Genomic DNA, 25004 nt, shown 5'->3' on the forward strand with positions numbered 1-25004 from the left:
GAAAGAAAAACGCCTTGGCCTGCAGAGGGAAATAAAAAACAATAAACATTTATTGTACCGAATTATTTGGCAGTAAAAATCAATTTGTTATCGAAAACCTTAAACAATAATAACGAACAACCGATCGGAAGTGATGTTATTCAAATTTAACAGGTCAGTGGGTGCCGGTGACCGCGAGAGCTTCTATAATATGAGAAATACAATAAAGCCGCGCCGCCGCCGACACCGGGTTTTCCGACCCTGATTTCGCCGGCGATAAGATGAATAATTCCTTTCATTTTTATATGTATGGTGTTCATTACAGTGTAGTTGGCGAGCGCGGGCTACACCGTAGGGCTCTCAATCGAGCTCTGCTGTTGGTTTTTATTGATCGCGAGAGCAGCCTTCGGGGGCTTTGTGTTGGTTCGATATGGGGCTTCGGTGCGGCTGCGCGACCTGCCTGCCTTCAATCAACCCTCTCGTTGGCATGTCCATTCGGCAGTAGGGTGGAGTGCACTGTCTCACCAGGGGTTGTTGCCGAGCGAGTTGGGCCGTAGCCCAGCGAGGACATCGTCCGACCAGTGTCCAGCACCACGGGACATGGCCAAGGTGAGTTGCTGACCGGGGGTGCCTTTTATCACGGGGATGCCCACCAAAGATGGAGAGCGCCGCGCAGCCTCCCTCTCCGTAACTCATACGGGGGTGGGTTGCGGAATATTTGCCAACACAAACTTTATAGCTTTGCAGCGAAAGGGGATAAAAATATGGGGCCTTTTTCGATCATAAATGTCAAACCGGCGGTTTCAGTGACCTTTCGTGAGTGTTGGTTCCGCGACAGACACGTTTCTGGTTCGACCCGCAACGAAAATAGTCCGCGCGAGACACGGCGCTGATTTTCATTCAATGCATTCTGAACACGGTTGCGCGCATTATTCATTCTCTTTATTATTTAATATGCGGTCTGCGATTCCGTCACAGAATATATGAATGTAATGAATTCATACGCTGAGTTTTTTTTATTTTTGCTTTGGATTTACGTAAAGTGCGCTAATATTAAATGCTCTGTGCGTCTTGCAACGGTCCTTAATTCTTACATTCTGAGTTGTCCCAAATATACCATCTAGCTAAAAAGACAGATCGATTTCTTCCTTATAAAGAGGAAAAAAATAGAAGTAGAGTGACCGCAAAATACACTCAGTTTCTCCTAGTTCTCTGTATTAGATTGCTGCGTCTTGTTTTTTTGGCACTGGGCAACTTTGTCGATTATTCACGCCCGCGTCGCCTTTTCGGAAGGGAACGAGCTTTTTTGTGCGGATATTTATTTTGAGAGCTTTCCTCAGCATCACAACAAATGGGGCGTCCTATCCTGTCATCTTTATGATTTTTCAGCAGTTTATCTGACTCTCAGGAATTTCCTGATGTCAAAGGCCAAAAATAAAATTGCGCATTTTTGACAATTAAAAAATTATTGTGTGTAATTTGAAACAGTTGTGCAAAATTTATAAGAAAAAATACGTCAACAGCAGTCAACACTGAAAATATTAAAATTATTATTACTGCTGTAGCAAAGAAACTGTTTTAATAGCATTTTAAATAGCATTTAAATTTAACATAAGAAGAGTGAAACTGATGGATTCTAACCAAACTTATTTACAGATTATTTTTTCGGTCAATAGAATAACATAAATTTTAAAAAAATGTTATGCAAGTTTGAATTATTTAATATTTAAAAATAAAATTCAAATGTTTATTAAACAAATGAAATTGGAAATTACGTTGCAGTAAAATGAATTATGAAAATAATTTTAATCCAAATTAAATAATTTTGCACCTACTCCCTTCCAGAAAAAGGCAATTTTCTATAATCTTAAATGATTTTATACAGGACAGAAACAAAATTTAAGTCAATGTCATTGTTAATTTTACACAGTTAAAGATGACACAAGTGCTATTGACCCTTCCTCATTTTGTAATTAAAAATCTCGCGCAGCGCACGGAAGCCTTATTAGTGCATACATTAAAAGCTGTGTTAAAAGTTGTGAAACAAATTATTTTTGTCACAGAGAACAACAGTGACACAACTGCGTACCGACAGTTATTGAGCAACAACCCACCAAGCTTATTAAGGGTACTCGAAGAGCCAATAATCGATCCAAAAGTTCGCCGTGTTAATAAATAATGGGCTGTTGTTCGCCGTGCATGAAGCGTTGTTGCATTTTACAGAGAATCGAGGGGGCTAAAAAATTCAAACCGAGGTCTTCCGAGAATCGCTGTTAATTAATTTTATGGATTAAAATTTTCTGTCCTATATAAAATACAACATCAAAATTAAATTTGTTAAATCTAAATTCTAAAAGGTTGATTAAATAATTTTTATTCTATTTTTGAGCTATAAAATCTTATAAAAAGTGCAACAACGTGTCGAGCATTTTTTAATCTCACTTTGCTTCTTATTGGTATTTGCTCGCTTCACTTCATCCTCATTAAGATTCACAATCGATGTATATTGATCCGCTAGATAACGAGACGTGTAAATTATTCAGGTTGACGTAAGCTAGAAGAAAAAATGCAGCGTATTTCCAGTTCTTCATAAATACTCTGTATACCATCAGCCTAGACTGGTTAGTGCAGGTTATATTATGCAAATGCAAAGTTGTCGGTTCATATAAAAAAGAGTTGTGTAGTCGAGTGAATAACAATTCGCTTCCAATCATTCATTACGGTCGAACGGACGGAAATTAGCCAACGCCACACTACTGCCCTAATCAATGCACGGCGAGGTGAATCGAGTCCAAATGCATTGTACATAAATATATGTATCTCGCATGATATATTATATTACACTTTTCCGCCCGCATGTGTGTGTTAAAGCGAGAAAGAAGCCACCGTGCTAGAGAGGCGAAAATCGACTCGCTAGACATCGGCGGCCATGCTTCGTTGATTCGGGGCCCATAAATGCATGCTGGCCCATTTACTCTGCAGGGCAGAACCCACTGTATGTGTATATATCATCTGAGGAGATCAAAGCCAAGTAGGATTTAGCGTGTTACGAAGAAATGGTATTGCACCTTGAAGTGTAGGCAACCTGCTCGACGCGGTTGTCAATATTTTAAAAACAAAAACCGGTTTCTCAAATTCGCGATTGAAATAAAAACCAATGGAGGTTGAAAATTTCTCAAATTCTTATCAAAAATGTTTGAATTTTAAATTTCAAACTTAAAACCGGAGGAAAAGTATTATTTAGAGGATTTAAGCAAAAATTATTTCACCGGTTAAACCGGTACTGCTATTTTTTATTATTCGCAAAGCGCATGCTCGAGAATCGACCGCCCCTCGATCACGCTTGCATGCACTCGCAGCCAGAGATAGCGGTGTTTCCTTTACTTTTGAGTGATGAGCCGCGGTCTCTCCCGCGTCCACAACAAGTCCAACCGTAGCACAACAGCTGGAAAGCCTGCCGGACACCTGAGCGGGCCCTTGAATGGCCCACGAATGCTTCAGTTAAGCCCTTCCTCGGCCCCCGAACGACCGTCAGCCTCAGGTACGGATTCACTGGCGCCGATTTTGAAGACACACGGGCAAAATTTTCAAACGCGAAAACGACGCCGCGGGCAGTGAGCCAAAACCATACGCACGATATTCGAATAAATGTTTACGTTCCGAGGCATATTCGTGTCACGTGCGATTCGCCTTTAGTTTTTCGGCGTGCGTCTTTCTCTGAATTATGTCGGCCGTGTTTAAAAATAGAGGCTTGCGAAATGAGTCGTGGCTCGGTCGAATGCAATTATGTCCATTGACTTATGAGAATGATAATGCAGTTGTGCGCAGCAGTTTTCTCCCACAGTTGTCGTAAATGGAAAAATTCTTTGCCCTTTTTGAGCTGAAAAAAGGCAACCGAGGAGAACCTCCTCCGCTTTCCGTTTCTCTTCAAAGACAAATTTAATTATTGTTCTTTTAATGAGTATTTTTTTTTTATCATTTTCTTAATAATTTATATTTCTATACCTTTTTTAAATTTTAGTTAATTAGAATTAAATAATAATAATTAAATTATGTTCGAACCAACTCTTTCTTCAGTGCTAAAAAAACTTTTCCATATGGCGGAACGTTTTATACGTTCACGGATTCGTGGAGTTGCAAAATTGAGAGTCAACGTGCCAACAATAAGAAGCACAAAAAATTCTCTCTTTTCTCCACTTTGACGCGCTTCGCGAGCACAAATAAAAGAAACGTCAACTTCTGCTTTACAGTAAATCTATCCTCGGCAAAACTGTTACATTTTGAGTCTCTTTCGACTCGCATTTTCAATTATTTTAAACTGGTTCTGCTTAGCCCGCAGTGCGGTAATTAACAATAATATACCAGTTTTCGGAGAGCATCACAATAAATTGTCTTCTCGTTTTCACTCAGCCTGGCTAATTATGTAAATTGCGGTTTAAACGTGTCGACCTTGAGCAATACGGACACTATTCTTCTTTTATTTGCATTTCTTGTTAAATTTCATCTGTGTTTTTCATTTTAATTATAGTAACGATTCGTTTAGGTTTGGCCAAATAAAAGGGTCATTTGAGAACTTATTCCTGACTGTTTTCGAATCAGAGATGGACCATAAATATAAAAGGGTAATTAATGTTATTTGCATACCAGAGCACTTCAAGCAATTTGCACAAAATAATTGTAAAAATATTTATTATAATATAAGAAGCAATGGTCACTATAATTGGCACAAAACACATTTTATAGCAAATTTTGCACCAATTTATTATTTTAAAATACAGAGGAATTTTTAGTGGTAATGTTTGTAATTAGAGCATTAATTTGGAAATAATTTTCGCAAAAGTTGCACAAATTTACTATGCATAACAATGGGTGTGCGGATATTTAATTTTCACTAAAATTGTGCATTTTAATTAAAAAAATTCATCCATTCCAGATTTTAGCCATTTTAAAATTCGTAAAATAATTCACTGGCCTGAAAATCTCTATGGTCAAAACCTTTAATGGCTATTATGACGTCATAAAAAGGGTCGGGACGTGACGGAGAGTGGCAAAAACCACAGACTATGATGCGGTTTTGAAACCATCTTCTATTGTCTTTTTGTCTATTATTGCATCATGGACTCCAGATAAATATGGTATTTAAATTATTCAATGACGTAGCAAAATTAATTAAATACATATAATTATAAAAAAAAAATGAGTTAATGCTTGTCATGAAACCAACTTTTCGCTCTAGAAAAGCATTTTCTGCTGGGCAAATATTTTTAAACTGTAAAACAAATAATTGGGATTGGAAAAAATTGATAGCAAAATGCTTAAGCCTCATTATCTATAGAAGCGTCAAAAGTGATTAATGTACACAAAATGTGACTTTTTTTAGTTTTAAATTTCCAAAACATTTACTCTCTTTGAGCTTCCAGATTTTTTTTTATTTCGTTTCCTTTAATTTAATTTTTCGTTTAAATTCGATATACTTCAGAAGTGAACCATGAGCAGAAACAAGGCTGATATATTTGAAGTAATTAAAAAAAATGCTAGGTCGCTGCCGCGCGTCTTGAGCACGACCAAGATAATCTCTTGATAAAAAAATTAAAAAGAAAAAATCGAGGCCAAAATTTCCCTTTTCGGTCATCTCTCGTTCGGTGCTCACTGAGCAGTATAGTGAAGGTGATGTTTCCGCCGCAATTAACGCTGTATCAAATTTAACGCGGAGAAAGAAATTAGAATCGGTGCGTGTAAAAATGAACTGAAAATAAACGCTGCTGAGATTGCGAAAACGGCAGCAGCTGCCGAGACGAGAGCGCAGCGGTCAATTAGTTGAGGGTTATTAATTTCAATTGACCTGCTTCAAATCTCCATTTCGCTTTTCGCAGAAGATAAATTTATGCGGGCACTACACTGGTCTGGTGCATAAATATAAAACGGCAGAGGCGCCGCCGGAGCTTCGCATTTCAATCTTTTTAAATTTCAAGTGGTGCGCCCGCGATTGGCGCCGCTGGTTCTCGGAACTTCCTAATGCGCAGCACGTTCCAGATTATTCGCAATTAAAAGGGTCGGGGATTTTGATGAGATATTTTTAAACCAGAATTTAAAATTAAATAATGTTAAAATAAAAGTCATTGAAATTGTCAGTAATTACAGAATTATAATTTAAAAATATACATTTTTTTGTCATTATTTTTTTTAACCTTCTCATTTTCTTGAAAGGGAAGTTAAATTAATTTGATGAAAGAATAAGAAGTTGGAGAGATGATATTTATTTGGAAAAATGGGCGTAAAATTATATCAAAAGAGACAAAATTGAAAAAAGCTATGATAGACAAAATTTCTTTCGTATAACATAAAGATTCAATTTTGTTAAGAAAACAATTAAATTTAAATGAAAAAATTAGATATGAGATTTTAAGTTAATGTTTTGTTCTTTTAAAACAGTACCAAATTCTTGAGTGTTTTAAATTTCAAATTTTTAATTCATATTTGATATATAATATAACAAAATTACTTTTCATTCTGAAACTAAAATCCACCACTCCTCTCGCAATGCATATTTCAGTGACCGAGATGAGTCCACTCGGAAGCCAAGCAACTAAAATTAAAACGAGCCAGGAATGTTGCGGCCGAAAGGCCAAATCGCGCGCGAGCCGTAAAATGCGCAAACACTCGCCGCCGCCGCTGCACTATAACTTTTATGCCATCGCAACTCGTGCGATTTATTTATATATTTATTCTTCGGCTTTTCAAATCGCCGGCGGCCAGATGAATTTTAATTGGCGTCACGTCCAAACCTTGAACTTGCCTTAGTCAGTGAAATATATTTATTTACCGAGGAAAATAAATATATAAAATATAAATGCTGGCAGGTGCCGAGAAATTCACGTGCAAAATCGGCGTTGTCTGCCAACCTTGAACTTTGAAATTATATGCACAAGTGATGATTGCGCCTCAAAAGGAATTATTATTAACGCTGCAGCGCTTGCAACTCCTCCATTATCTGCAGCAGTTTTTGCCTTTCAGGAAGATAAAAAGCAATTTATGTTAATTTATACGCAGGGATATTTTAAGAGAATTAAAATATCAACACTTCCTTCTGCTGCTGCAGAAAAACTTGGTGATGATTTATTTGGAAAATTTTAATGTGTATCTTTATTAAAATTTTCTGCAAGTACATTTTTACCGTTTTTCTTCACAAATCAAGTTACTACGGAGAAGGAAAAAATACAAAATGTGTATAAACGGCAGCACCTCTGGCGAACAAGTATTGCTAATTGTAAGACGCAGATTTTAAATTAATACGAAATTAATCAACTTTAAGGTTAAAGAATTGAGATTTTTAGGGTAATTTAAATTCACAAAATATTTGAAACTATAAAATAATAAAAAGGCTACTTAAACAACGGGCTTAGCTTTTAATTCAACATATAACAATTTGTAATCAAAAGATTATCTTTCCCTTTCAATAAAAAAATTTATTTTATTAGAATTTAATTATTATTGTTGATTATTATTGCACACTTGCAAAATAGCATTGAAAATATTTAATTTTTGGGATAGAAACGTTGAATCTTTGAAAAAACGGCACTATTAAGACTTTTTATAAAACTTCCAAGATTAAAAAGACCTGATCCGCCTCAATGAACATAAATTTTAAATTAATCTTTTATCTGTTTGGTACACGAGGAATTATTCAATAAGTTAAATTTAATTGACTGTTCCAATTAAAATTATCAAAATATATTTATCAGTGCATTAAATTAAGTTTAGTAGGCTAAATAATGTTATTTAAAAAAAAAATTAAATTATCCCATGCGAAAGAGTTGTAAGTGACACCAGCGGGAGTTGGTTGCAATTACCGCCAATCAAACTCCGTATTCTTGCGGGTAACTTTCAGCCGCACGAAATTCACTCGCACGTCAGTATAGTAAAAATAAAATATATATATTTTTCCGCTTAGGCAATGATCATAATTTATTTATTTCGAATGTCGCGCTCGAGTTTCCGCCGCCGCGTGAAACCACCTGCCGCGAGTTGACAGATTCGTTTGCCGGCGGCGGCGGCCAACTCTACTCGTTATATATAATATTTATTTATAGGCCCATGCAAGTTAATTCTAACAAGTGCAGCGGCGACGGTCGACAATTAATATACTCAAAGGCTTTTGGCCTTGGCTTCTGATTTAATGCACACGCTTATTGCACGCAGAAGGCAAATTGCCGTGAAATCGACTCGAGTGCAGTTATCTCGCGCTACTGCCGTTTCAGTCAAATCAACCGGAATGTCGTTTCATTCAACAATCCGCGCCGAGAGTCAATGAGATTTTACCTGCAATTCCTCGAAATTGTGCGAGAGTATAGGAAAAACACAATTGAGTATAGCGGACGCTAGGATGATGGTATTCCTTTTTAGAAATTACCGCCGATGCCAACTGCCAACGGAAAAGAATATTTTTTTATAATTATAGTTTATCGCTTCTTAATTTAATCCCTTTTCAAGCTGATTATTTTAATTCTTAAAATTATTTAAATTATTCAATTTTTGATTTGGTTAAAAATTAGTCTATTTTCATCGCGCCTGTAATTACATTTGGATTTTGGATTTTTTTTAACTTCTTATGACTTGTTTCTACATTTTTTATAATTTGCAATAATTATTGCTAGTGTCAGCGCAAATTTGTTTAGAAACTTCTAGTATTTTTTTGAATTAAATCTTCTTCCTCTAATTCATTTATAATGTTGCCAATTTTTACAAAATAATGATGATGATAAAAATAATAAATTAATCCTGAATTTTTAGCTTCTTTATAATTAAAAAACGCTAAACTATTTAATTTTAAATTTAAAATAAACCAGGGATTTTCCAACTAAATTTTTAGCCTAATTCGTCGCCTATATTTGTGGTAAAATAGACATTTTTCTACCACTTGATTTTAACTGCACGGAGGAAGTTTATTTTTACGTCAAGACAAGAATAACTTAAAAGCTGATTTGGAAAATTATAAATTGTTTAATCCAGCAGTAGCTACAACGCTTCAACAGCTTATTATAAATTAAAAATGTTTCCGACAAAATCTCCCCACAATATTTAATTTCCTTCCACATTCTAAAAGCTGAAGGTGATGCGCTCGTGTCGATTAGGCGATTAAGACGACATTCAATTATGTAAATTCGAGCGAGAAAGTTTCATACTTTTCCTTTCCGTGGGAACGGCGGGCCCGAATTCCCCGCAGCGCAAACAACTACACACATATGTCAAGAGGCATTAAAAATCTTATCTCACTGTCGGGTGTGTTAGAAAAGGTAGTCGAGCGTCACTCGCTTGGCTTCCTCGCTCTTAAAAATTCGAGTGCATTTTAAATTTATCAAGGAGAATCAGGTCCTAGAAAAAGGGCGGCTACTGCTCTGATAAGAATGAAGTGCCACTCAAATGGACGGATGGCTCAATTAAAAACTATTCGCACCTGCTTTTCGGCAACTTTCCTTGTAAGGAATCCAAATGTAACTTTTTTAACGACTCCTCATCCAGTAAGAAATTTTTAGGCAAAAATTAAAGAGATAAATAAATATTTAAAAGGAATGATTTATTTATTCTTTAAATTTATTTGAAAATAGTATAAAACTAATGCATTTTTTTATGATTATATTTATCGGAAAAAAATTCTACAACACCAAAGATTTAAATTTCCACAATTTCTACAATTCCATCTTTTTTCGCGCAACATGAGATATTTTCCCAGCAAAAAGTGGCGTCTCTGGCAAGAGTTTTAATTTCAAGGCATATTTTTTTCTGGTTTTGGATCAATTTTCCTGGTTGGCGCTTTTCAAATGGAAGCTCACTGGTTTCAGCGCGTGACTTTTAGACTTTTTGTCCTTTGCCCAGCTCGTAAAGGCGTTCTTCGCTCAGTCAATTCTCCCCAAAGAAGAGCCAAGTTTGAAAGATCCCTCTCAATAGATACATTAATAATAAACGCACACACTCCTCAAATCTAATGAATCGACGCGTAAATCTCTTCGACAAGCGGACAATGCGCGGCCATTGAAACGGCTCCCCTAGCACCGAAAGGTCCCCCTTTCCATAAAGTTTTGTGGCCAGCCATAGCAGGAAAAGGTGAATTATCGCGAATGGGCGCGTCTGCCGTTTTGTTGTGATAAACAAGGCGGAAAAATCATGGTTAGCTGCAAAATTGGTCATAGGCAGACCCACACGTGGTTCCAAAATTTGCCTTTTGAAATATGATTTGTTTTGATGCAAAAGAAAAAAAAAACAAATCTGCGCTTCGTTTAAAATGGTTATCTTTGCTAAATAAAAATAATATCACCTGAAATAAGATAGAAAATTAATCATCTATATTAAAATAAATTTTATTTATAATTAATTCCTTATACGATACAAATTAACTTTATAAATCAAAACTTTTATTGAATTTCAAAAAATCAAAATTGTCAATATTTTTATTTATTTCAAGAAAAACTAACAAAATTTAAATGGAGTCAGTAGCATCAGCACTAGTAAAAAACAAAGGATATTTCCACTTATGTATGATTTATAGAAATTTCATCGCACATTTATTTTCAGAAGCTTTTTAGCACGTTGCAAATTTTTTAAATTGAAATCTATTTAAAAAAAATATCTGTAAATAATCTGTGATAGTAATTTGAGATGCTTTAAAAAAAACGCGTAGAAGATAATTTATTTATAAAAAAAAAAATGTATTTGTTGCAGGCTAGCGGCGAAAGTCGAATACCCGTTCTGCGCTCCTCGGGCCTGCGGCCAGCCATGCTGCCGGGCCAGTGGCCGTCCGGTGGTGGCCGCCGGCCGCTGGACTCGGAATGCGTGGGCCAGCGCGTGTGCGTCGGCGGAGAGGTGGTCGGCGTGCTGCGTTTTTTCGGCGGCACGGCCTTCGACACGAGCGGCAGCACGTGGTGCGGCGTCGAGCTGGACACGCCGGACGGACTCAACGACGGCTGCGTCCACGGCGTCCGATACTTCTCGTGCAAGCCCAAACACGGAATCCTCGCGCCTGAATCAAAGGTAAAATAAATTTAAAAATAAATATAAAAATAATTTTTGGAGAGGTTTTCAATGTGAAAAATTGGGCTTTCATTTTTGCTGAAAAATTGTGTTTATTCAGAAAGGTAACCAAAGTTTTCTTTTTAGTTCAAATTAAGTTTTTGTTAAATTTTATTTCTTGTAAAAATTTATAATCTGGTCTTTTAATTTAATTGTTAACCAACACCAAATGCTTTCCAATAATTCATTGTTATTTTTTTCAATTAAAATAATAAAACACAAGGAAAAAATTTCGTATAGAATTTCTTGATATACCTTTGACTATAAATTTTACTTACTGAAGCTCTCAGCAAACTTTCAATTTTCTGCTTTTGCATTATAAGACAAGTTTTACTTTGATTGCACTGTAAATTTTATTCTGCACTCTGACTTGAGTGCTTTTTATAGAGGCGAGTGAAGTTCAAATCGACCACGTTTGTGACCCTGGACGGTGTCACTCTTTTTACCGTCCCACGCCTCACACTCGCCCATCTGATCCCGTCCTGTGAAATTCCTCTGGGATTAGTTCAGGGCAGCTCAACTAGCTCACACTTTAAAGTATTCTTTTCTCTCCACTTTTGGAGTTTATTTATTGTTGTCGCGCACCCACGCCCCGCCATTAAGTTAACTAGTCGGATAATTTTGAATAGCCGCCTGTCAAGAGATCAGGACGACGCACCTTCCTATTTCATACCTTATAAAGTAGACCCGGAAAAGTATCAAATTCTGAAAAAAATGTCTTAATTTTGTAAAAACTTAATTTTTTCCTGAACAGAATCCAGGAAACTGATCCTTTCATAATTATAAAGAAAGCTTTCATATAATAAAGTTCACATGGAGTGAGCTGTGGGAATTAAAATAAAATATAATATGGTCAAAGTAAAACGCCGTGTTTCCAAGGTCGGACGAAATTTAATATTCTGGAGCCTGTTATCAATTAGTATACCTTTCAAAATTGCATCCCTGGACGTTTATTGCCGCTTTCGATATAAAATTCAAAAGATTCCGCCTTAATTGGCGCTGACATCATCCGCCGGCAAAAAATATAGTGCGCGCGATTAGGAAATTCACCGAGTGTCCCCATAAAAATTACACGCTCCGCTTGAGAGTGCTGAGAATTTTCCCTCGGCTGCTTTTTTTCTACCGCAGACTAACCTTCAGGTCGGGTGTCTAAACAAAAAAGTCAACACTTGTTCCCAGCTGTGTTAATTTTTTATGCCATGCGAGAGATATGAGAAGAAGAAGAAGAACGTTAAAAAACCGAGTGTGTGCTGAAATAAACAAATTCGTTTGTTGGCAACAGGTGCAGCTGGCGTCGGAGGCAGCCGGTCAGCAAAAGGCCTCCAAGAAGCGTCTGTCCACGGACAGTCTCAAACAGCCGAATCAGCAGGGATACTCGAGCAGCAGCGAAAGCAGCACCAGCCCCAGTGGATGTTCCCAAGAAGAGGCCACCCCACCCATTCATCTCATGGTGAGTTCATTTTATTATTTTATGTTCAGTTGAAAAAAATGGGTTGAAAATTCAGTTGGAAGATCATCAATAATATTTTTTTTTTGCTTTGATTGTGATAAAATTAAATAAAGAAGTTTTTATTTTGAATTATTTTGCAAAATTCTTGCCAATGGTACATTCCAACAATACTGTTCTCACACAAAAAATGCGATTCTTTTTAGTAGCATTAGTTTTATTTTCTTGTTATAATGAAATAATCACCATAAAAAATTCCCAAGCATAGATTTTCATTAACTTTTACAACTAATTTATTTGTTTCATTAAAAACTTAATATTGTAAGTAAAAAAATCAAATTTTATATTTTATGGCAGAAATTTTATACTCGAATATCATTCATGAAACCAAATCCGCCAAAATTTTGCATGCAATTTTTTATTATTTATCGCTGCTTTCAATCCATAAATGGCGAGGTTGAGAATTCAAGTTTGATTGTTTGTAGGTTAAGATAAGCAGTGCAGCGGATCACTTTCTTCAGCGCGGCGGACCTTCGAGTTTCTCAATTGTTCTTTATTTTTTGCAGCCGAAAGACCGTCACGGCCAGTCATCAGTGACAACAACGTCTCCCATACCTTGCACCAGCAGCTCTTGGAAGAGCAAAGACACTTGCAGACAGAACTCAGACGAAGCAACTCCTCCGAAGGTAAGACAATCCTACCTATTGTTTTCCACTTATGAAATTAACCGTGGCTAAGCATTTTTTCATTGTTTATTTTCGTAATTCGAAACTTCCTACTTTCTTTCGGACTTGTTGAATTCGCGTGGAAAGTGACACTTGGGAAACGATTCTTTCAGGTGGCGTGCACCTCGATGGCACCCGCTCACGAGACGGCGATAAGTCCGACGGACAGCGAAAGTCGCGGCTCCCTTGCGTGCTCCTCCGGCAGCTTGATGTTGCCCCTGAATTGCTCGCCGCCCTCGTTCGTGCACGGCCTCAGCAAATGCAATTCGTACGATTTCGACGACTCGCTCGGAATCCTCACGCCGGACCAGATGAACTCGGACTTTACGGCTACCTGTCCGGGCAGCGACGAGGACGAGCTCGAAGAGGCGGCCAAGCACGGGGGCATTTTGCTGCTCGAGTCGCCGCCGCCGAAAGCACTCGAGTTCATGGAACCCATAGCGGAAAAGGAGCCGCTCAGCACTTCGGAACCAAAGGATCCGGGCGCCGTTTCGGCTGAAAACTCAACTTCCGACTTTGTCAGCAAAGGTGAGACCAAGTTCAAATTTTATATTCTTTTGGGCTGGCAAAAAATTCAATTCTTTTTCATGTAATAAAGATGAAAGTTAATTTTTTCGAGATTTTTTTTAAATTATGAAATCTGCGAATTATAACTTTGATCAACCAATCCATAAAGAAAAAGCATTTTAAATTTTTTTGAATTTTAATAAAATACTTAAATAAAAATGTTTAATATTTAATAAATTTAGATTTTTTATTGATGAACTAATAATTAAATTTGTAGAAATGAGGCAACGGAATAATAAATATTTAGTTTTATTTAAAATTTATAAATATTTTAAATAAAATTTGTGTGCTTGAACCAAAAATTTTCACTGCTTTCTAAAATATTTATCAAAGTTCGCGAAAGCCTTTTAAGAATTGTCAGTACATCAGCAGCCTATTTTTATCTCAACATTCCAGAAACTCCTGATTACTGTACTCGGTAATTATTCATGATAGCAAAACCAGAGGTATTTGCAGGTGTTGCGAAACATCGATAAAAAGAATCACAACAAGCGAGTTGCCACCGCGAAAGTGGGACTCGCTTCAATTATCAATCACTTTTACTGACGCCCTGCGACTTGCTCTTATCTGCGGCGAGGAAATTTCCTCATTTCTAAAATGTATAAACGCGCTGGACGTAAACACGCATCTCAGCAGTTTACTTTTCCCGACGTAAACAAACAGCCTCCCGTACTCTCATAAATAATTATCTCGTGGCGAATGAAAGCCACCGCCAGCATTATTTGCATAATGTAATCGGCTTGCTTGACCTTTGCCCCATCCAATTTACTCACGAGGAGCAGTCAAAGGGTCACCCCGTTGTGATGAATTTCCCTTTTTTTTCAACTTGTTAAAGAACAATATTGCAGATGATGCAAGTTTCTCGTTTGTCTTATCGGCCCAATTGTGGCAATTACTCGTGCGTGGCTTAATCTAAAACAATAAGAATTTTTTATTATTTCAGGCGACGAGTCAATGTCGCAAAGTCAATGCACCATCAGCGCGACGTGCCCAGTGCCTAACCCTGGCTGCAGCTTTGTCACAAGCATTTCCAGCATCACCAGTCTCGACAATGGGTACCAGGGTGATGGAGAACTGAGCCGCCCTACCAGTGTGGCAGAGACGTCGTCATCCATGGCTGCCCCTGCAGCTCCACCACCTGGCCAGCAAGCGATCGATGTGCACAAAATTAAGGTGATTTATATTTATAAAAATGTTTTAATTTAAAATTCTTTGAAATTTACATTATTTAAAATTTTCTGAATACCAAATTGAATCAAATTGAGATTTAAAATCGTTTTTTAAAGTTTTCTTAGTTAAATTATTGAAAACTAGATAAATATACTGATTTTACAAAAAGCCTCTCAATTTGCAGTTTGATACGATGACCGACTCGGACTTCTTCAGCGACCCTGGAGCAATGGGCCCTGAAAGTGACAACGAAGCCGAAGCAGGCATGGCTATTGGAGACCGCAAGGCTCGGGTCATAGACGGCACCCTGTACAGCACCTCCCCAGCCAACAGTGTGGCTCAGCCACCGGCTCCCCACCTGATGACCTCTTCGGCGGCCACCATCGAAGACATGGAGTCGAGCGGCGTCTTTTCCGACGCAGAGCCGCCAAAACGACCAGAGCCACTTTCAGCGGCCGAACCCTGCATAGAAGAGTTGCCTGGTGAGGTCGAGATGGTGGTGGAGGAGGAGGAGAAGAATGATTTGCCGGAAAAGGTCGAGGTCAGCGAGGAGACTCCAAAGGTCTCAAATGAAACTGGAACTCCTGGAAATAAAGCACAAGCCAAGAAAATGAAAATGCCAAATAGAAATGTTACGTCTAAAGTGAGTATATCATCTGGTGTTGAAATTGTTGAGGCAGTTCCAAGCTGCATAAATTGCACTTGTATTTCATGAATTTTTAATAATCAAACTTTGTCTGTTTGCTTTTAGGTAAAAAGCTTGATAAGCAATTCAGCGCCAGTGGCTGAGTCGATAGAAAACCAGGAGAACCGCCGGCAAATGAAGAGCAAAGGCTTGGGCAAGTGGGACGCTGTGATGAATAAAATCGCCAAGAGCCAAGCTGAGGAAAAGGCAAAACCAAAGGTCAAGGAGGTGAAAAGCAGAGTGTTTGCCAATCTCTCCTTGCAGCCATCTTCCCAAATTGATGCCAAAACCAACAATAATAACAACAACAATAGAGGCGCTTCTCCCTTTAGAACTGGTGGAAATGTACCTTCGAGGCCAAACAGCGCCAGGGCGAGGAGGGAGAACCTTTCAACACCGAAACCTAACAAAGCGTGAGTAATTTTTTGATAATTTTCTTTAAATAAATTTTTTAAATATAGCGTCACTTTAAATATTAATTTTCTGGTTTCTGGTAAAAGATTTGCATAAGCAAAAATTTTGCCCGCGATGCAAAATCTTACAAGAAAAACAATGACGTCGCATTTATTTCTCTCGTCACTTGTAACAACACCAACCAGATGTTTTGAGCGGCCCACCCACGGTTTTTTACACAAAAACATTTGATTGCAAACACAAACTCCGTTTCTATCAACTGTCTAAGTGGAGAATAAATAAATCTGTCAACAGAAAACGCAGCAAGTTGCGCGGCGCGGAGTCTTCGTCGTCTCTGCAGGCCGTCGTGAAAGACGACGCCAAAATCGGCTCGTCGATTAACAGTTCCTTGAGCGACGTGAGTCGGGCCTCCAATCTGTACAAGATCGCCACTGGTGAGTACTCGACATACCATCCATGAATTGCAGCAGCAGATGTTTTTAACCAGAGATCTGACATCAGCAGCTTAGCTGTTTCTCTTCGTTTCTAATTACACTTAATAACTCATGACTGCAGACAAGCTTTTAACTATAAAAAATAATTATTAACGTAACTATCTCTGCACTTGCACTCTCACAATATTATTTGTTTGTTCGTCATTTTTATTTCTCGAAAGCATTCGTAGGCGCTAATTAAAAAAATAATAATTACCGTTCATGCTCTGAAAGTTAAATTAAGCTTCTGTTCCTTTTCGTTTTTACAATTATTTCCTTCTCTTTCACCGCTACTTCGGATTCATTCGGCTGCAAACAAGTACGCTCACGATTTGCCGCAGTGACTGCGCAAGTTTTTTTTTTACCACGTGGAGACTGTTAATCTTTAATAAACTAACGAATAGAAAATGAACTCAGTCGGCGTGCAAGAAAGGAAGAAATGAATGGAAGTCGCAGATGTTGGTTTGAGAATAACACGCCGCATTCTCACCACTTTTTTCACTCTGCGCTAATGATTGCCGCAAAAAAATTAGCGTTCATTCAGCTGCTTCGCATATTATTATTATTAAGAACATCATTTCTTGTCGGGCCTTTAAACTTTGCATAGAAATGATTGCGCGCTCGTTTGTGTGTGGGTAGGATGGGCGCAATAAGAGGAAGCAATAGCTCATTCGATCACGCTGGCGTCGCGAATTAGACTGCGTGCATCAGCAAATCTTTTGATAGGCGGCCAATCCATCGGTTTCCAAGGACAAGATCAAAGAGAATTTTTCGGAAAGCTTTTAATCCTAGAAAAATAAACAAAATTTGAATGGAATTCCAATTAAAAGTAAAATTTTTGTTTATACACATTGATAAAATAAAATTGAAATTTTTAATTCATTCCAATGGCCTCAAATTGCAACTTTTTCCTTAAAATTCGGCTTTAGTTCATTAAATTAAATTATATTTTTCCTTACAAAAATATAACAAATTTAAGCAGGAAGTTGCTAAAAAAAAATACACATCCGCACCAAATCAAAGATTATGCGTCGCGAAATCGCATTCACCTGCCGCGAGCGGTATTGAATTTCAAGTGCACAATGCGCGCTATTGAATAATATAAATGTGGTACCCGTTTGAGATTACAGATGTATAAAAAAAAGACTGGCGGGATTAAAAAGCGCACAAGAGCGGGGAATTGTTCCTTCAATGGAGGCACTTATGTAAATATTTGAGCCAAAAGGTGTTCACAGATGCGAGGAAATGACAATGAGAGGCAGTTTCAACACCGTGTTTGACTTCACGGTGACCTCAACCTACTCTCTCGCTCACATAGACCGATGTACGTATTCATCTCAAATTATTCACGCACGCCTCCAATTCATTTTGCCCGAGCAATCGATTTCGCTTAATTGGCGGCTGAAGAGCAACTCTTGGGGTTTAACGAACTATCTCCGACGACCAAACTAGTCTGGCGAGGCTTAAACTTAAAAGGTACTTTCTCGCTAAAAAGAGAAAATGGATTGTTCAAATGGTTCTTTTCTAAATTTGGTGCGTCGATTGCGTTCGCCGCCGCGAGATATGAGCAAGGAGAGCTCTCAGGAGTCGGGGAATCGCGCGTCTTCATCGTTCGCGCGCGGCCAGTTCGCGATTGGCGTTGGTTCCGCTCGGATGTGTGTTCTCCAGTTCGGCAAATTTTATTTCGTTCGAGCACCATGAAGCGTCGGTTCCGCGAATCAGCCAGGGTGGAGCGTCCGCAATTCTTCCTCTCGACGTGAATTTTGACTTTTTAGCGATGGGACGACACAAAAAACGATTCGGAGGTCAGTCCGCTGGGTTAACAATGCTTCTTTACGGCTATCTGATGGCACAAACATGCACTGCAAATTAGCCGGAATTTGGGTTGGACTTTTAAAAGAAACTCCTTTAAATTCACTTCGCGTGTGTTCCGTAAATAGATTGGGATCTTTTGCTGAAATATTTTGTTCGTCCATTCTTCTATTGTTTTTTTAGTCGTGGGGTATAAAAAATATTTTCTGATCTTCATTATTGATCAAAAACGTGTTCTTTAATTATAGGACTGTATAATGGCCTCTATTGTTGTAAAGACTTGATTTGACTGTGTCAATAAGGAGTTTTTAATTAAATATTTAAGGTGATTTAAAAATTTCCCATTTTGGGTCTCACTAGGATCTAAATTTTTATTCAATATAATCTTCTAAATCTTTTTTAAAATATTTAAAACCAGATTTTACTAATATACTTATTTTACTAAAAAAGACTTTAAAACTTTTGATTCTTTGAGAAAAAAAATACTGCTGATTTGATATCCATTATTAAAAATATATTTTAAACGTAGCAATTTGAAAGTAGATAAAAAGTCCAGTAAAGCTTATGGAAAAATATTGAAAAAAAAAATTTTTTTTTTTATAAAAAAGGAATATCCTTGATATTACAATAAAATAATAATTCACACTTTACCTCTTCTCAAATTTGGCCAAAAGTAATTAATTAAAATAAAAATAAACCTACTGTTCTTCTCCAAATGGTTGTGAGTTCTGAGCACCTCCTCCACATTACTGTCTATAATTAATCATTTCATTTTCGAGAAAAGCACTTTATTTAGGAGAACTCATAATTTATTACTTAATAACCGACCGGCTACATCTCCTGCCAGGAAAATAAAAATCCGCTTCCCGCAACAGCTCGAGCGAAGCACAATTTTTTACACCAACTGCGCCTGTTTGCTCAGGCTGAAAAGAACACCTGTCGAGTTCATGGATTCTTTAGAGGTCGAGAAAGTGTCATTGAATTAAATCAGTTCGAAAGCAGTCAAAGAAGGAACAAATCCTCCTTGCTTGATCGGCACCGCTTTTATGTCCGATCAAAGCGGTCACCGCGCATAATATGTACTTGCTTGCAGTTTTTTTTTATATAAATAATACGCACGACTCTTAAAAATTCTGGCGGGTCACTCGATAATACGCATTAACTTTCTCCTTCGGATTCCAAAACAGGAGCTTAATTAACCCGAATGCTGTTGCGCTTGTAAATCCATGTATTAGGTTTTTTGCCTGCCCTTGTTGCAGATCAAGGTCCAAACAATAGCACCAAGAAAGGCGCTGCCAAGGCGAAACCAACAACAAACAACGCCCGAAATCTAAAACAAACCCCGACCAAACCCAAACTAACCCCCTCTAAGGGTGAGTTGATCATTAATAAATGCTTCGCGGCTGTTTCAATCTCACTTAATTAATACTGTGATTAATTAACTATTTAATAATTGATCATGTATAATGTGTTGGCTTGGAGTAAACGCTTATGTTCATCTTTTAATTAATTTTGCACGTCAATAACTCCATCCTTCATTCTTCCGTTTCACTTTAATTAAATAATTGAATTCTAGTATTTTTCTGCAAATTCTTAAAAAAATAAATCAAGATCAATTGTTGGATCATTTTAAATTGAATTTACTAAAAATTTCTTATTTTGTGTTATATATTATTTAAAAAAAAATTAAACAGTGCCATGGTGTTTGAAAATAAAAATAAATAAACACTTTTTATTTTAATTTAAATATTCATGTTGCAGACCAAAACCGAAACGTGCATCCCCTGAGCAAGGAGCCGTCGACGCCGGCGAAAAAAGTGGCTCCGGCGCCGCCTCCGGTGATTGTGCCGCCGCCGCCGCACTTGCTCCACGAGCTGAGCCACGCCTCGGCAGGGTGTGAGGCGATGGCAGTGCTTGTGCAGTACCTGGTGCACTCGGTCAGTGGCCCTTGTTTCTTTCTTGATCGCCCCACCCGCGCATTGCCTGCTCATTATTCGGACATAGTTGTTTATACTATTGTTGCTGTTTGCAGGTTGGCGCGTTCTCCGTCACTTCCTTAAAGGCTGAGCTCGGGCGTTTGAAAAAGGAGTGGGCGCTCACCAAAAGTGACCTCGGTAAGGAATAAATAAATAGGCACGCAGACATGGCGCTCTGTTTGGCAATCTGGACATGCGCTCGTATAATTGAGCATTTCGCCTAACTGTGACATTTGGCCGCCTCGTTCCCTACTTATTCTCTGAAATTTTTGGCTGAATATGGTGGTCGCTCATTAAGACCTGACCCAAAGATGTCCACACGTTCTTAGAACTATAAAAGAGACGTGCCTTTAAAAGATATGTCAGCAATTTAAACAGCATTACGCGTCTTCATTAGTGATAATTTTGGCATGGAAGTCCCAGAAAAATATTTTGGAGATGAAATTTATTAATAAATCGCACAGGAATAAAAACATTTTTTAGTTACACGATTGCAAAATAAAGTAAAATTTAAATAAATCAATTTTTTATTTTTTCAACTGATATTGTGAATTTAACACAAAAGCTAGTATATCAGTTTGACTAAATTTCCTCCTTTTTTTAGCTGCATTACATTGCATAAAAATAGGGATTATAATTTTTGAATTATTATTCCTCTTTGCAGCCGAGTCCAAAGTCACGATTGAGAGACTGCAGCAATCACTGAGTGATGAAGTTAGAGCGCACGAAATGCACCTCGAGACTCGGGAGGCGGAGTTTCAAGAAAGACTGGCTCAAATCGAAGCAAATCACCAAAAAGCACTGGCAGCCGCCACCTCACAGTACGAACAAAAGGTCAAAGAGGTGAGTAGAAATCTCAAGATTGAAATAAATTATCTAATTTGCATTATTTACATTTGCCAGATTGAGACTTTGAGACTGGAAGCTGCAGAGAACCTGAAGCAGACGGAGCACGATTGGCTGAGTGAGCGAAACCAAATGGTGGCCGATGTGAGGGCAGAGGCCGAGAAGAGGCTGCAGGAGGGCATGGAAAGAGAGGCAGATCTCAACCAACAGGTGGTGAAAATGACCGCCCAGCTGGCTGATTCCACCCGGGACAGCCGGATGTTCCTTGAGCTGATGCACAAAGACAAAGATACTTTGATGCAGGTAAGTTTCAAAAGAAATTTGTATTTCCACTAATATTTATAAAAATTCAAAATTTAATAATAATTTTTGTTCCAGGCGTCTGCTGATAGATGTCTGACTTTGGAAAAAGAAGTAGACAGCTTGAGGGTGGTTCTTGATATGAGGCACGCCGAGCTGCAGTCCCTGAGAAAAGTGGCTGCAGAAGCCTCGGAAAAGGCAGACCTGTTGATGGCCTCCGAAATCCAACTTGCTTCTCTCAAGTCTAAGGTCGAAGACTTGCAGTCGCAGTTGCACTCCAAGAGCACAATTGAAATGTAATTTGCCTAATAGACATTATCCGACAATGATATGGAATATTTATCATGTATTTGTTTTAGGTCCTTGAAAGAAGAAAACAAATCTCTTGCCAAATCTTATTATGTCGAGCTACAGAATAACAGACGATTGTCTCAATTGCAAGAAGAACTGCAGTGGAGGATTAAGCAGAGTTCTGAAGTAATTAGTAGGCTTTCTTCGTCGTGCGGAGGTAACGTGAATATAAACCACTCTTAGAAAATAATTTTAAACAATAATATTATTATCTAGGCTCACCCTCCATGAGCGCATCATTCAAGAACTGTGCTAGTCCTGTTCCTAGTGGTTTTTCTGATGATTCGAGCGATTCTTGCAGGTAATTTATATCAATTAATTTTGGCATACAACCAAACATTAACATTGTAATACCATTCCAGGACTTCACATGGCCTGGAAGATTCTCCCCGAATAAAAATCATGGCTCGTAAAAGCGACTCGGTGGCTTACTTGCTGGACATGAGCGCCGACTACCTAGAGTACAAAATGTCTCGCAGCCAAAACGAGTCACCCCGACCTTCCTGCAGCATAAATTACCCAACCAAAAAATCTGCCTCCTCATCCGGTATCCCCAGCCGCAAACCGGTAGCCCGGAAGGGTGTCACTGCAGCAACAACCTCAACACCGAGGAAACCAGCGCGAAACCGATCGAGGTCAGCGTCGTCCGACTCTGAGAGTTTTGAGGTCAGCGACGAAGAGCAACTCCGTCAGGCTGGACAAAAGGTGGACAGGACGTCGTCGTCCACCATGTCCGCCTCCTTTGAGTTTTCCTTCAGTCTGCAGCCACAAGAGGCGGCTGGCGAAGCCATGGTGTCCGAAGACGACGGCCGAAACCAAATTGCTGGAAGCAGCAGCGTCAGCTCCTCCGAAAACATTACTATTGGGGATTTGGAAGAGGAGCTGTCGGCGAAGCGGCTTCTCGAAGAAGTCCAGGACAGTTTTGGTGAGGAGAGTGGCTGGATGGAGGAAATGAAGAGCGGTGAGAAGAGCTAGTGCTTTTTGCCCTTGTTAGTCTAATTCAAGAACCATATTCTGTGCAAGAAGTGATCCGAGAGCTAATTTAATGAGAGCAGAATAATAATTATTCTATTCAAGCGTTGTGTATTGATTATGTATCTAGTCATGAATTGCATTGATTATAAATCCCAAATAAACAGCACACATATTACCAGAGCTTTTCAATGTTGAGGTATTTTAATTTCTAGCAATAATTATGCAAAGAATTCATTCATTTTACAAAATACATATGATAATACTCTATTATTCTTTTTTTATGTTAAACATAATAAAAATATCAAAATCTGCAATTCCAATTTTATTTAATGGTTTGCTAATTATTTTTATCACATATCAAAATAATTAATGGAATAAATGGAAATTTCAATAAACTTTTGTCTTAACAAAATTATTAAAAATAAATCATTATTTAAGCTGCTTATTTTTTCCAATTTTGCTACAAGCATTTAACATTTTATAACTTTGATAATTAAAAATCTGAAATTTATTTCAAGCATTGAACAAAATAAAAATTTTTAAAAAGCAACAATGGCATTTTTGCTGCTGTGAAAATTCGCCAAATATAGATAATGGCAACAATGGAAATTAAACAGGCAAAAGTCATTATTGTCCGTTAAACTGTCAAGGTAGGTCCACTATTTGAATTTCTCTTGAGAATTTTTGAATTAATTGTCTCAAATTCTTATTTTCAGCTCTCAATGATGAACCAACCACTCCTCCAACAGCAGGGCTTGGCGAACAACATTGCTGCCCATCCACAAAATCTTCCCGTGCCTGCAGGAGTCGGAATCATGGGCGGCCATCTCCAACAGCAGGGCTTGGCTAACACCATTGCAGCTCATCCGCAAAATCTACCCTGCAGGAGTTGGAATCATGGGTGGCCTTCTGCAGCAACAGGGCGCCCTTTTTGATTCCTTTTATCGCAGGTTCGGCTTAATTTCGGCCACTCTGTTTTTAACCACTTCAAATTTAATGAAATAACAAATCAATAAATTGGCAGTTTGAAAAGAATTGAAGAATGATTATATTTTATGGAAATTATAAATTTAATCGTTTTAATGGAAGAATGTTGGAAATATATTGAAAAATTAATTCCATAGTCATGAAATTTTTTAATTCTCATTGTTCGTGTCAGGCAGGAATAAGGACAGGAAGGAAAATATTGTGTTTTAAAAAATGTTAAGATAATTGTTTAAGGCACTTTGATGGAAATCACTTAAATATTTGAAAGCTTAATTTTCGCACTCGATTTTATCGTTTTGTACTTGCGTTATAAAATGATGCAATCGAAGACAGAAACTTGGAGGGGCTGAACCACGCTGGGGTTGCAGCAAGATGGGTTGATGCACAAGGTGCAGCCAGATGACCTCAGTAGTCAAATTGGTGGACTACAGGGAAGTGTCTCACTATATTGACAACGTGAAAACTCCTCTCCCAATTACTCTGAGACTGCTCTGCTTCGCGGGACTGGATCAAACCCCGCGGGCGCCTAGGGTGTGCGCGAAAATTCGTTCAATCTAAATTGCCTTAAAACGATCGGCATGGAACGGTCAGGGGGACAAACAGGAAATAGTGTTCTAAATTTAAAGGGGATTTTGAGAATGGATTAAATAAATTACGTTCAAAACTCCAACAATAAAAAGTGGCTTTTATATAGTTGCGCGCTCCTTGAGCGGCGCTGACTTTGAAAAACAAAATAAAAGGAAGGTGTTTTTAGGGATGGAAATAAATTTTGGAAATTTTGTATTCCATATTAAATTAATATCCATAACCTGAATGAATAAAAACTAGTTAATCTCATAATCTGATAATTAATTTGCTCTTTATTTTCTTTGCAAGCTGTAGCAATTGACTGAGAATTTTTATCTTCATATTCCTCAGCTTAGCCTCGCATGTCTTGATTTTGCCTGCAGAGCAAAATTTCATCAGAAAAGTCCCATATCAGTCCGATTGAGCCTGGATTGGATTTTTTTTAACCTTTATCTAACTTGAATTTGCTTTACAATCAAATTTTTAATCAAACAAACTTGTAGATAAATAAATATTGCACAAATTTTTACCGTCGTGGTCGTGGTCGTAAAAGGGTGAGGAAGGAAATGCCAGCGGCGAAACTCCAGACGATCTTGTTGGCCAAATCTTGGGCCGAGACTAGGTTCTCGTCGACCAGCACGAACGCCATGTGCGTCGGCACGTTCT

At 38.1% G+C, this 25004-nt stretch overlaps 1 protein-coding gene across 4 annotated transcripts; it reads left to right on the forward strand.

Annotated features, from left to right (window-relative positions):
• Positions 1 to 439: 439 nt before the first annotated feature.
• On the forward strand, positions 440 to 22964 carry LOC132193317 (serine-rich adhesin for platelets-like). Of its 4 annotated transcripts, none has more exons than XM_059613913.1 (18): positions 440 to 588; positions 10696 to 11004; positions 12326 to 12493; positions 13057 to 13176; positions 13329 to 13743; positions 14726 to 14955; positions 15122 to 15595; positions 15704 to 16050; positions 16346 to 16485; positions 19596 to 19709; positions 20098 to 20273; positions 20369 to 20450; positions 20977 to 21155; positions 21216 to 21461; positions 21537 to 21754; positions 21818 to 21966; positions 22026 to 22110; positions 22172 to 22964. In XM_059613913.1, exons 1-18 carry the CDS (start codon positions 580 to 582, stop codon positions 22782 to 22784), a joined length of 4074 nt encoding a protein of 1357 aa, XP_059469896.1. In that variant the 5' UTR covers positions 440 to 579; the 3' UTR covers positions 22785 to 22964. The 4 variants fall into 4 exon arrangements, with proteins under 4 accessions (XP_059469896.1, XP_059469897.1, XP_059469899.1 ...); XM_059613914.1 differs by having other exon boundaries at positions 15137 to 15595; XM_059613915.1 differs by lacking the exon at positions 440 to 588 and adding an exon at positions 3333 to 3520.
• The last annotated feature ends 2040 nt before the right edge of the window (positions 22965 to 25004 follow it).

This window comes from Neocloeon triangulifer, unplaced genomic scaffold (genome assembly GCF_031216515.1).
Source record: "Neocloeon triangulifer isolate White Clay Creek 2 clone unplaced genomic scaffold, ASM3121651v1 ptg000004l, whole genome shotgun sequence".
Taxonomy (NCBI): Eukaryota; Metazoa; Arthropoda; class Insecta; order Ephemeroptera; family Baetidae; genus Neocloeon; species Neocloeon triangulifer.

Coding starts and splice junctions, on each gene's coding strand:
- LOC132193317 (XM_059613913.1), top strand. Junction 11,005..12,325: donor TCCTCGCGCCTGAATCAAAG/GTAAAATAAATT, acceptor TGTTGGCAACAG/GTGCAGCTGGCGTCGGAGGC. Junction 13,744..14,725: donor TTCCGACTTTGTCAGCAAAG/GTGAGACCAAGT, acceptor TTATTATTTCAG/GCGACGAGTCAATGTCGCAA.